The 13,455-nt window shown below is 43.4% G+C and overlaps 1 protein-coding gene across 17 annotated transcripts in view; it reads left to right on the top strand.

The window, feature by feature from the left end:
* GRIP1 (glutamate receptor interacting protein 1) overlaps nt 1–13,455 on the top strand; it is a 695,200-nt gene that overhangs the window by 602,072 nt on the left and 79,673 nt on the right. For all 17 annotated transcript variants that reach the window (XM_045062041.1, XM_023257209.2, XM_045062046.1 and 14 more), the window contains 2 exons: nt 4,298–4,484; nt 5,067–5,212. In XM_045062041.1, coding sequence (XP_044917976.1) covers nt 4,298–4,484; nt 5,067–5,212 — 333 coding nt within the window. The remainder of the gene's footprint in view (nt 1–4,297; nt 4,485–5,066; nt 5,213–13,455) is intronic.

The raw sequence follows: 13,455 nt of genomic DNA, 5'->3' as shown, positions 1-13,455 counted from the left end.
TCACAGAAAGTATTCCTATTGAAGTAAGAAGTAATAGAAGATAGAATGGAAGTAATCTGCCAAATAGGGGATGTCCTAATATTATATTCCTGCCTACTATGAGAACAGACTGGAAAGAAATGCAACTCTCTGGATCCATACTAACTACTCCTGGTGGTTCTGTGCCATCAGGAACAAAATGCGTAATCTGGAGAGCAGGTAAAGTACAGTTGACATCAACAAAGCACACTAGGAAGTGTGATCTGAATGAATATAGCCCATGTGTCGGATCTTGGAATTGTAGGCCACCAGCTGTAAAAGGCTCAGGGTTGGAAGCTACCTTTACCCCCTACCTCAGGCTACTTTAATCTCATTGATGTGAATTTTGTTGTGAGAACTCTGATGATGTTTCTTAAGAAGAAGTAGATTTTCCTTCCTTCTAGACAGATGATCTATCGCCTCTTCCTCTGCCATGTCAGCTACAATGTTGGGATGAACTACACAGTGGAAAAATTGGGGTCCTGAGGGACAACTTTCTAGTTCCTTAAGTCAGCAGAACCTGCACGAAATGTTGGTTCCAAAAAGAAAAATGTGGATAATATCACAAAACTCAATTCGTTCTTCCTTTATTTAGTGTTCATTGAATGTTCCGGGCATTGGGATTTCAAAGAGGAGAAGATCTGGGTTCCAATCTTTAAAAACAAGGATGCTGAATGCTGAAGTAGGACCATGTATTAGAAATGTGGAGATGTAGACAGGGGAGTACCTAACTCTGCCTGGAGAAAGCAGGGAAAAGGACATTGAAAGCCCAGGGGAAGAGCTAAAGGGACAGAGGGATGTAAGCAGGGCTGCAGCAGATAGGCAGGAGACTGGATAGGCAGGGGACATGAACTTATGAAGGTTCCCACGAGCTCTGTTAGCACTGGGGTGGTTGTTCTATGGAAAATAGGGAGGCGTTGAAAGAGTCTAAATGGGAGGATGACCTCTGCCCATTAGATAAGCCACTCTGGCAGCAATTGGGAGGCTGTTCGCATAAGACAAGAGGCAAGGACATGGTCCTAAGTCTATATAGTGATCTGTATTAGCAATGATGAGGCCCTACTTTAGAGAATAGATACACTGGGGGCCTCATCATGAAGAGAAAGTTAACCTGGCAAGTTGATATGTAGAAAATGTTGGGCATGAAAGGACCAGAAACATCCATATTCACGTATTTGAAATAAACTAAACATCTGAAGTACAAATAATAAAAGCCTGGACTGAAGCGTTAACAATAAGAAGGGAAAAGAGGATTTATAGAAGTTAGATTTCAGTGGTCATCCTGAAAGGACTTAGCCATTGTCTTGATTGAATTTGAGACGATGGGGATGTTCTGAGTCAAAGGCTACTTTGAGATTTCAGGCCTGGTGGACTGTAAGCATGATGGTCCCATTCATAGAAACCGTAGGGGGAATGCAAAAGAGAGGATGACTAACTCAATTTTTACAATGTTGAGTTTCGAGGAGTCAGTGCGACCTTCTTGTGGATGGGATATCCACGTCAGGAAATTCATCACTGGAGCTTGAGAGAAACTGGAGAGGTAGATTCGAGAAGATACATGCAGAGGTCATTTTACAGAAGCAGTAGAAGTAAATGGGGCAAAGGAGAGTAGAGAAGGCTTAGAAGAGAACCACAGGGAAGTCTATGTTTGCCGTGTAGACTAAGCAAAGGAACTGGGAGGGGCTGAAAAAAAGTCAGAAACTAGGAACGAACCTTCACTGAAACCAAGAGAGCAATTTCAGAAAGAGAAGGATAGTTCCCAAGCCACTTGCTTACAGAGTAGTTAGAGCAGAAGATGGCCATTGATTTTGGCAGTCAGGAAGTCATCAGTGAGAGTAGTTTCAGTAAAGGGTGAAAGGAGAGGCCAAGTTTTAAGCAGGCCCAGAATCAGTACAAACCCATAGGGAGAGGTCAGAAAGCTAGGGGAGTGAGCAGGAAAGTTGGAAAAAGCAAGAGAGAAGTATTTATGACACAAAATCACAGGGAGCCGAAATGGATAGGACCAGAAAGGAGGAGGTAGCCTTGAAATGGAAAGAAGGATACATCCTCCTGGGAAAAAGAAGGAAGTTAGAATAGATGATACAGAGAAATCGAAGTTGAAAAGAATGCTTTTAAGGAACTCTTGTCAAATGGCTGGATCTTTTCAGTCTGGTAGGAAATGAAGTCAGGAGTCAAGTTTGATCCTTATAAGGGTGGAAATGTTTGAGACAGATCCCGTGAGAAATCAAATAAGGAGCCAAAGTATTACACAACAGAAAATTCCAGGGCCCCATAGAGAATTGTGTGAATGTGTAGTGACTTTCTCTAGCACCCATCAGCAACTTAGTAAGAGCACGGGAGTGGAGTGGGCATTACCAAAGAATATTGAGTATTAGACTATAGAAAATGTCATGAGCTTTCAGCATCTCTGATTCCAGCAGCTGCATCATTGAAGTGGTCACCAGGGATCCAGGGGGAGTATGGAGGGAAACGATGCCAGTAAAAGACGATACATAAAGATGGTAACTTTCAAACTGGATTCCCCAGATTCCCACAGGAGGGATGGGAAAGCCTCCTCTAGGGTCTCCCATTCCTACCTCAGTATCTTCAGTAGCTCTGTTTTTATCTGAAATACAAAGGCATCCCTTACATGCTTTCATTTGAAGAGGGGTCAGGGGGAATCTGTTGCTAACAAGTTTGCAAACCACTGGACTGGAAGACTGGTGAGAGAGAGTGGGGCTAGAAGTCATCAAGGAGGGAAAATGAGGTCGGAAGGACTGGGGGGAGATGGCTATTAAGATTGCGTGGTCAACAAAGAGGATTCAGATATGAAGATCCCAGAGTGGTCTCCAGGTTGAAGGATGGTGGGGTCCAGCACAGGGTTCTGCTGATAGAGAGCTGAAGTCGGGTGGAATTGCTAATAATCAGCACTGAGAGACCCAAAGAAACACAAAGCCAGGCGTTTAATTATTGCCATGATGTCAAAGATAATGAGGACATGGAAAAGCGATAGACTAGAAGGGGCAAATTAAGAGCCGAGTCTGAAGTCAGTGAGGAAATGGGGGGAAACAGGAAAAGTAGAACATCATGGGTTTGAAGAGGAGACAAAGCAGAAATAAGTACATAATATAGAACTTCAAAATAGGAGTGGTTTAAGGTAAAAAGCACTGCATGTGTGGGGCACGGAAGGTTCTAACCCTTTCTCTGTCCTTGTCCCCTGCAGGGAGAGTGAAAGAAAATAGCTTCTGGGTGGAGGGGTTTCTGAGGTATATGGTGTCAGCAGGTGTCAATTGCAGTAAGGAGGCCAGACTCTTTTGGAGGAAGTGACAGTCCCACATGGGACCCTGCAGAGAGCTTGCTCACAGAAAGCAAAGGAGGTGCAGGTCCCAGTGGGCATCAATGAGAGAAAGGCGTCGGGGAGTGGAGTGGCCTTTTCATGACCCACCAGAGATCCAGTGGGAAAGAACAAAGGCTAAAGAGCCAAAATTTGGGGATAGGAGAAATAGAAAGTTTAAACGACTCCATCAAGCCAACCCAATGCTAGATTAAGGTTGACGACCAACACGTCCTCGCCATTCCAGGAGCCACACTCTTTCTTCAAAGCTACAGACCAGATTGTTTATAAAAACCTTAAGGCTGGGGCGCCTGGGTGGCGCAGTCGGTTAAGCATCCGACTTCAGCCAGGTCACGATCTCGCGGTCCGGGAGTTCGAGCCCCGCGTCGGGCTCTGGGCTGATGGCTCAGAGCCTGGAGCCTGTTTCCGATTCTGTGTCTCCCTCTCTCTCTGCCCCTCCCCCGTTCATGCTCTGTCTCTCTCTGTCCCAAAAATAAATAAACGTTGAAAAAAAAAAACAAAAAACCTTAAGGCTTAGGCACAAATGGATAGAGTGGAAAACACATTAGACCAGTTAGCCCAACCCTTTTTTTTTTCATAGATAGAAAAGAAATCAATGCCTCCACCCCTCCCAAGGTCACACAGCTGGTTGCCTACTGGTAGAGCCAGGACCAGAACCGACATACCCAGTCCCAAGGCCATCCTCTTCCTACAACCCCCACAACTATCCCTGGTATGGGGGCCACCCTGGTGTTGTGACTGATATATGACAGACATCAGGAGACTCCTTTATGTGGTTCAGCTCTGACTAAACTTATTTCAAGGAGACCAAAATATCCCACCATTACCAATGAGCTTTTTTTTTTATTTTTCCTTCTTTCAGAGACATAATCTGCGTCAGCAAGGCCGGCGTCTCTGGTGCTTGCTCCAACCTAACGTCATTCTTTTTCGTGTTTGTTCCTCCAGTGTCTTTAGCCTCGAGCACAGTGGGCCTGGCTGGGCAGGTCGTTCACACAGAAACCACAGAAGTTGTGCTGACAGCCGATCCCGTCACAGGATTTGGGATCCAACTGCAGGGCAGTGTGTTTGCCACGGAGACGCTCTCTTCCCCACCTCTGATTTCCTATATTGAAGCTGACAGCCCAGCCGAGAGGTAAGACACTCCTTGACAGCATCCTTTTCTGTGTATTTCTTGTGCCCGGTATCTTTGAATAGCTAATAAATTAGGGAACAGGGCTCAATGCAGGAAATGCAGGATGTGATGAACTCTCCGTTCTGACAGTAAAATTTTACGTTCTTGATAAGGTTTGAGAAGAAAAACGAGCGTGGATGCCTTTATCTAGCAGATTGTTGTCTGGCAGGGACTGGAGGCTGTATTAATTAAAAAGGAAACTATCTCTGAAGTTCCAACTTTATTATAATCATTCCTCTGCTGTGGGGAGCTGTACATTCATCACTACTATATATTGGTTCAGATCAGATTAAAACAATGCCATAGTTTTAAATTATTTGTTCCTTCTCTGGGGTACATCAACATTGCCTGGCTCACATCTGGAGCCATCAAACACAAGAGTGCAAGACCTTGCAGTTGACCTAATACGATGCCCACAGCATTGAGTGAACAAGACCGAATGGTTACGCTATTTCACAAGGATCAAACAGTACAGATTTGGCAACTTCAACTTGATAAGTACTTACTCTGGCTACAGTCTCTAACATGTGGTTCTAAATATAGATGTGGGGTGCTACAGATTGGAGACAGAGTGATAGCCATTAATGGGATTCCAACTGAAGACAGCACCTTTGAGGAAGCCAACCAGCTCCTCCGAGACTCTTCAATCACGAGCAAGGTCACACTGGAAATCGAGTTTGATGTTGCAGGTATGGTCATATAATCGCGAGTCAGCTGCAGAGTCAGGAGTGGACCGCATGTGAATTATATGGATTGTGTGGCAGATGGGAAGCTATTTTTTACCTACTGAACATGTTTTTGTTTAGGAGATTTGGGGTGTCATTTTGTATTGAGCATTACTTTTGTACTATTCGTTACAATGTCACCATAAGAACAGATGAAAATAAATGTGACAAAGTGAATAAGTATTAGCTGCTATAAAGGTGATTTTAAAAAATCACGTAGCCTTTATTCTTCCTGATTTTCCCCTATATGCTCGAGAAACCATATTCTTCTGTCACATGGATGAGAAAAGCCTGTCTTTGACCCTTCCCACTGCAAAGAACATGTGGAAGTTTGGTAGGGAACAATGAAAACGCATTAGGTGGATTTATACAAGCCCAGCAGGTAAATAATTCATTCTCTAGTGTGAAAAAGAAATTGCACCGGACACTTGTTAAAAACAAGGAAGACTTTATTCAAGACTATTTCAAGAGAGATCAAGAGTTGGAATAGGGAAGAGAGATTAAACTCAATCCCAAAGACAGTATGGGCAGGTGGGAATTTATGGCCACCAAGCAAGGTGAGGGTAGGGAGTCATGGAATGAAAAATTACTAACAGGAACTTGATTAGATATCAAGGGGGTGGGAATGAGGAATTTGATTGTAGATTCCAGGGTGGGGGGATTCTCAACAACCTGAGTTAGCGGGATTCTCGCTAAAACTGGGCTCAGCAAGTCAAAGATAAGGCCTCGTTGAAAAGAGGACCCAGAGGAGCCTAACTTAAGTTTGATCGGGAAGGGAATCCTTGTCAGTAGCTAACAGGTGTGTGGATTTTAGAGGTCACTGCTAGTTTCCATTCAATGAAATGGTCTTCATACAGTGATATACCACTTCATAGAGCCAACAATCTTTACCAACTGGTAAAGATATGCCTTTGGACGTAGGGATTGCATCTTCCCAGCAAATGCTTGCTGAGTGTTTACTGTGGGCCAGCTGGAGATGCAGCAGTAGACATGGAAGAAAAAATAACTCCTTCCTTCATGAAGCATATAGTATTACAGAAAGTTGATTTTTAAGTTAATGAATATAACTTTAGACAGTAATAAGTGCTCTGGGGAAAAGAAAACAGGATGGGGATGAGAGAATGGCTGTGGGGAGCTATTTTCATGGGATGATTCTCTGAGGAAGTGACATTTGAGCAGAGATTTGAAGGTTGGGAAGGAGCCAGCTACGTCCTGGGAGGAGGGTATTCCAGGTAGAAGGAACAGCCAGGGTAAAAGACATGGGCCAGATTAGTAAGATGGATGGATTTGAGAACCAACGGAAAGGGTTCTCACTGCAGCATAAGGAAGTTGGGGGCGACGATCACGTTTGGAATTGGAGATGGGGTAATAAGAAGGATTGGAAGGGGCCAACTTAAGATGTGGCTTGAAGCAGGACTAGCAGAACTTGTTTATGGAATGGATATGGAAAATGAGAGAAAGGGAAAATCATGGATGACTCCTGAGGTGTAAGAGTCAGCAATCAAGTAAAGAGTGATGGCTTTCAGGGAGAGGAAGATTAGAGGAATGGAAATTTGAGGATAACAACAAGTTCTGTTTTATGCGAGTGGGTTAGGGGCAGAGAGAGAGGGAGACACAGAATCCGAAGCAGGCTCCAGGCTCCGAACTGTCAGCACAGAGCCCAACGCTGGGCTCTAACTCACAAACCGTGAGGTCATGACCTGAGCCGAAGTCGGTCACTCAACCAACTGAGCCACCCAGGCACCCCGAACAAGTTCTATTTTAGACATGACTAGGCAAATCCACTGCCAGTTCTAGGGGGAAAGGGACAAGCACATCCATTCCTTAGTTCAGAAGACAATTATCGAGCACCAGTTATGTTACTCAGTGCTAGGCACTGTGCTATGTTCAGATCATTTAAAGGGAAAATAAAAAGGATTAATATCTTCAAAGAGTTCAGAGTCAATTAGACAGAAGCAAGATCTGCTAAAAGATAAGAATAGACTTACTGAATGTGTGTTGCCACTGGAATATGAAAGGAAGTGCCCGATGGGGGATCTGGGCCAGAGAGCAGCCTTGAGGAGGAACCACCATGTCAGTGACTGGTGAAGTCACTGAAATACAGGAGACCAGTAAGGAACGAGTGGCAGGAAGGAGGGGATGCTGCCTGAGGAATTCTAAGATGGAAAGGGGAAGGATGCTAGCCAAGGAAATAATGTAGGTGCAATATGAGAAGTGAAAGGAGAACCCAAAAAAGGTAGCATTTTGGAAACCAAAACAAGAACTTCAAGGTCGTGGTCAATAGCATAAAGGGGCTTCAGAGAATTCAAGTAATACAAGGCAAGAAAGGTCCATTGGATTTGGCAATTCAGAAAAAAAGACATTGCAGAGTATATTCAGGGAGTTGGGGGACAGGAGTCAGACCACAGAAAGCCGAGGAGTGAGGAATGGGCAGAGAAATACAGGCAGGCTATGCTTGCTTTCTGCCAATGAACTGGGTTTTGAAAGAGGGTAACTAGAAAAATGCAGTGAATGGATAAAAAGGACAGAGGCCACTGTGGCCTCTTCTTGTTTGAAAACTTCTACAGCATTTAATTACATACTGGACACTCTATTTTATCCTCTAATCAGTGGTTCTCAGTCAAGATCAGTTTTGCCCTGTGGAACATTTGGCAATGGTAAGAAATTTCGCTGTGGGTGAGAAAAAGATGGGGTAAAAGATAAAAGATTCGGAGTTCAGAGGGGAGTTATTTGTTTTGTTGTTTTGTTTTGTTGAGATTGGAGAGATCTGAACATGTCTGAGGCCTGAAGTGAATGAGGGAGAAAAAAGATAATTGATGGATATAGGTCCCTAAAGGGATGAGCAGAGAAGTTGTCTAGAACACAGGTAGATAACTAGTCTAAGACAAAAGGTTGATGGCCGCCTCTTGTGAGTTTGAAGAGAAGGATGTGAGAATATAACTATTGAGACATTCATGTAAGAACTGTCAGGCAAAGGTAAAAGGATCAGCATCTTGGAGAGTTGAAAAGAATGATGGTTTAGAATAGCTAATGGGGAAATGACTGAGAAAGCTAACCAGACCCATGTACAGGGATTTTCCAGCTGGGTGGTGGACCATGCAAAGTCCAGAAGCTCTAAGTTAATAGCACTGTCAACCTGCACGGCCAAGTAGTTTTTTGTCAGGTGGCCTCAGCTACTGAGGAGTAACAGCAGAGGTGCTAGGTGATTAGACTGAACCAGAGATTGAGATTTCCAGAGAAGGGTCAACAGAAAGAAAACTAAAGTCACAGCAGTTCAAATTGTTGCAGGAAGAACAGATGAATAACTATAGTAATAACATCAAAATCATGGTAATACTACGAAATGCTTACTCTATGGCATGTCACTCTTCTAAGCACTGCATGTGCATTAGCTCACTTATAACAGCAATGGAGGTTACTATTATTTTGTCGCCAGAAAACTGAAGCCCATGGAGTTAATGGTAGGGCTGGGATTTTCACCCAGTTGGTCTGGCTCCTAAGGCCATGCTCTAACCACTACACATACTGCCTTGAGGGAATCTAGGCTACAGATGGATGGAAGTCAGTAGTGGATCATCATGGTAGACTGGGAAGAAAGAGAGGACTCAAGGGCTTAGGAGTATTCAGGAAGAAAAATGGGCGTAGTAAGAGAAAGTTGAGGAGGGAGCTAATGGCGGGAGACTGAGGTCAAAGTGGCATATTAGAGCTTAGCATTTCAGAGAAGGTCAAGTAGGGCTCAGGGTAGTGAGCTGCTGAAGTGAAGTAGAAGGGAGGCGAATATTATTCAACCAGAGGTCTGGGAAATTGGAATGCAGTGTGATGGAAAGAGCATCCACACAGTGGAATCTCCCAGAAGGAGGGCAGGACTTGGAATGAGAGTGTATGAACTAGCTGCTGTTGACATGCTGAACACAAGCCCATCAGAGGATCTCTGCAGTTTCCCCTGCCTGAGTGGCTCTTCCCTCCCACGTTCAGGTGGTTTGCTTACTTCATTCAGGTCTTTGCTCAAATATCACTCGTTCAGGGAATCATTCCCTCACCATAACACTCTGTGCCTGTGCCCAGATTTATGGTTCTTCTTAGCCTTACTCGTGCTCTGATGTTATATTGTGGATGTACTTATTGTCTTATCTTCTCCACTGGAAGAATATCTATGATGTCAGGGACTTTGTGCCTTTTGTTCACTAATGTATCCCAGCACCCAGAATAGTGCTTGGACTACAAGAGCCTCTCAGCCAATACTTGGTGAATGAATGAATGAATGAATGAATGAAGTGCATTTGTCTCTCCTGAGGGACTGGATCCAGGAACCTCAGTTTGTATCAAGAACTGATTTCAGGGGTGCATGGGTGGCTCAGTCACTTACCCTTCTGACTCTTGGTTTTGGCTCAAGTCATTATCTCACAGTTCGTGGGTTTGAGCCCCACATCAAGCTTGGTGCTCACAGCTCAGAGCCCGCTTGGGATTCCCCCCCCCCTCTCTCTCCCTCCCTCCCTCTCTCTCTCTCTCTCTCAAAATAAATAAATAAACTTAAAAAAAAAAGAACTGATTTCATATCCACTATTTCTCTGGAGTTCCTGGTCTCTCGGTGTTGCTTGTCTCTGCGTATCTGCTCCATTTGTCTCTCTACAAGTTTTTTCTGGCTTTTGATTGTACTTGATTGCCCCATCTTTGCTAAAGGACCCAGCCAGTGCCAGCCAGTTCAAGTTTCTAATTCTCAGATTTGTTAGCTTCCCCTTCTTGTCAGCTGTGACCAAGCAGGAATCTGGTAGAAGGACCCTGTAAGGATCAGTCAGATGTTGATGAGGGTGTGCTTTTCAAAGAAGGCTGTCCAGCAGCCCCAGAATGTATTACTACAATCACAGAACATTCGTGGTGAAGGGACTCTTACAATCCAATACCTTCATTTATTTATAAATGGAGAAACTGAAGTTTGAGCGGGGAAACTCAAGGTCATAGAACAAAGTAGACTGTTGACTTGCGCCTGTCTGTTTCATATCATATTACACTGCCTGTTCAGGAGGTGTGGGGGTTTCCAGCACGAAAGCGCAGGATTTCTGAATTTCTGCCTATTGTCGTTGTGTGTTGAGGGGAGATGGCTATCCTGTGCATTGTAGGATGTAACACAGCATATTCCTGAAACCCCCCTGTAGTGGAATGGCCAGCACAATTTGACCTCTGCCATAAGCAGAATCCAAGCATTTACTTGTGCTATCAATACATGTTTATTTTATGTGTATCCTCAATGTTTTTTCATTATTTAATCCATACTTAATGTATATGTATAGCTTAATATTTGCTGATTAACTATTTGAATATCCTTGGTTTAAGCTCCTCTAAGAAATAGAAACTTGTCTATTAAACTCACCCTGTTCAGTGCCAAGTTTGCTCGAATAAGAGACAGGGGAAAAGGGACCAAAGGTCTTTCCCCCCTGCCCAATTGTTCCAGAAATCAACGTGTTTCAAATGGATAGAAATGATGTAGAATAAGGCCAGAAAAAAAATATGCTCCCATCCTGTCATTCTCTCCTCCCTTGCTCATGGCCAACATCACTAATTGATTTCAGTATTCTCCTGCTGAGCCCAGACACAACATCAGAATCTCCAATAAAACACTTTAGCTAGTCAGTACCAATCTACTGGAATCTGCTGGAAACTGCTGGGGTCAGAAAGCTCTCTTGTAGCCAATTGAGATCTTGGAACATTGGTATAGGAAATCTCTGGACATGAGCTAATTCAAGACTGTCCTATCCTGGATTCACTCCTAATTGCCCGAATGTGGGCCACCCATTTCCAAAGTTCTTCCTCAGAAATATACCAAGATATTAATTCCCAAACTATTGGGTCTCAGAGACAAGCCATCTCTATTTTAAGTAACACAGAGTTTAAAAAGCTTGCCTGTCAGTGAAAGACAGATACCATATGTTTTCACTCATATGTGGATCCTGGAAAGCTTAACAGAAAACTATGGGGGAGGGGATGGGGGGAAAAAAAAGTTACAGAGAAGGAGGGAGGCAAACTATAAGAGACAAATGCTGAGAACAAACCGAGGGTTGATGGGGGGTAGGGGAGAGGGGAAAGTGGGTGATGGCATTGAGGAGGGCACCTGTTGGGATGAGCACTGGGTGTTGTATGGAAACCAACTTGACAATCAATTATATTTAATTTAAAAAAAAAAAAGCTTGGGGCGCCTGGTGGCTCAGTCAGTTGAGCGTCTGACTTCGGCTCAGGTCATGATCTCACAGTCTGTGAGTTCGAGCCCCGCATCAGTCTCTGTGCTGATGGCTCAGAGCCTGGAGCCTGCTTCCGATTCTGTGTCTCCCTCTCTCTCTGCCCCTTCCCTGCTCATGCTCTGTCTCTCTCTGTCTCTCAAAAATGAATAAACATTAAAAAAATTAAAAAAAAAAAAAAGCTTGCCTGTGAGTACACTCTTGCCTAAATCTATCTCTTTTAATGGTCACCACTGTATAAACAACATTGTAGTGACATTGATGGGATTCTTTTTAAAGCTGAAATTATTCACAGCCTCATCACTTTAATAAAAGGTTTTTTTATATTTCTTTACAAGGTCATTTATCATGTATATAATTTTATAAAGCTATATTTATAATATATACACAACTTACATTTTGCCTTTTTCAATACTGTCTTTTAAATACCAGTCTACAGAATTGTGAACACTTGAAGATTCTGCTTTGACTATGAAGTTATTCTGTCAGGAAAAAAAAAAAAATACGGCTTTGTTCTGGAAAGAAGTCCCAGTGAAAATCCTATCAAATGATGTTTGCCATCACTGTGGGAGCCCCCGTGCTTTCCTCTGACTGGTTGGGGGTTAAGCATCTACGTTTCCCCGCTTCCTCTCAGAACCCCTTACTTTTTCAAGTCTCACAAGGGTGTGCAGGTTGATGAATTATGATGGGGTGATTATCTTACTGTGCCAACAACGAATGCTTCAGGCAGGAAAAGCAGGCCGATTGGAAAGAAGGGAGGCTTTGTTTACCCAAATGTGTTTTTAATTACAGTATTAACAAAGATAGGGCAAAACAAGAGAAGCACAAAATAATCACATGGGAGTCTAACAAAGTAAACATTCCAGCTGTTTGTTCTAAACCTATGATTTCTCCAAGTATCTTTTCCTCTCCAATAGTAGTTCTTTAAGAAACACCAACGTAGGGGCGCCTGGGTGGCGCAGTCGGTTAAGCGTCCGACTTCAGCCAGGTCACGATCTCGCGCTCCGTGAGTTCGAGCCCCGCGTCAGGCTCTGGGCTGATGGCTCAGAGCCTGGAGCCTGTTCCCGATTCTGTGTCTCCCTCTCTCTCTGCCCCTCCCCCGTTCATGCTCTGTCTCTCTCTGTCCCAAAAATAAATAAAAAAATAAACGTTGAAAAAAAATTAAAAAAAAAAAAAAGAAACACCAACGTAAATAGGCCTTTGCTTCAACCACCAAATAACTGTGTGGGCAAAAACAAAACAAAGAGGCAAAAAAACTTACCAAGTATAAAATAAATCATGTTAGCATTTAAAGATTAAAATGAAGCTACGGCTGATCAAAGAGATTCATTTGTTGATATTTCTTCATCATTATGAATATTTCAAATCTCGTGTTGTCAAACATGATTCATTACTATTTTCCAGAAAGTGGTAATATCTCCTCCAGTGTCATTAACAATGTTAATCTCGGTCAAGGTTCCCTGCATTAAAAATTTATAAAAGCAAAATGTTGCTATAGTAACAATTCTAGATCAATGATTCCCGGCCCGTAGGGTTCCAAGACCTCGTTTGTATAGTAGCATCATGGACAAGCTGTTATATACATACGTGAATACATGTATACATACATACGAGCATACCATATGCTCCCCTCCCCTTTCACAGAGAATTTTTGTAAAAAACACAGAACACTAAAACAAACATACATGAAGTGAGTTCCGGAATTAGCGAAGCCGTTTCTGCCTCTAAAGCTTCTTATGCATGTACTCACGGACCACTTGCAAGCCTTATCTGGGTAATGAAATTCCTACCACACCCATGAACACTTCTGTGGAGGCTTTCTGCTTAGCTCCCATCCCATTTCCTCTACCAGCTCAATGTGTTCATCAGGGATCTTTCTGTTGCAAGCAGCAGAAACGCACAGGAACTAATTCAGACAGAGAAGGGGCATTTATTGGAAGCACACAGGTGTTTCACGGCCCTGGAGGACAGGAAATG

This window comes from Felis catus, chromosome B4, assembly GCF_018350175.1.
Source record: "Felis catus isolate Fca126 chromosome B4, F.catus_Fca126_mat1.0, whole genome shotgun sequence".
NCBI classification, from domain to species: Eukaryota; Metazoa; Chordata; class Mammalia; order Carnivora; family Felidae; genus Felis; species Felis catus.
The sequence above is the reverse complement of the archived record's forward strand: the minus strand, read 5'-3'. Positions and strand labels throughout refer to the sequence as shown.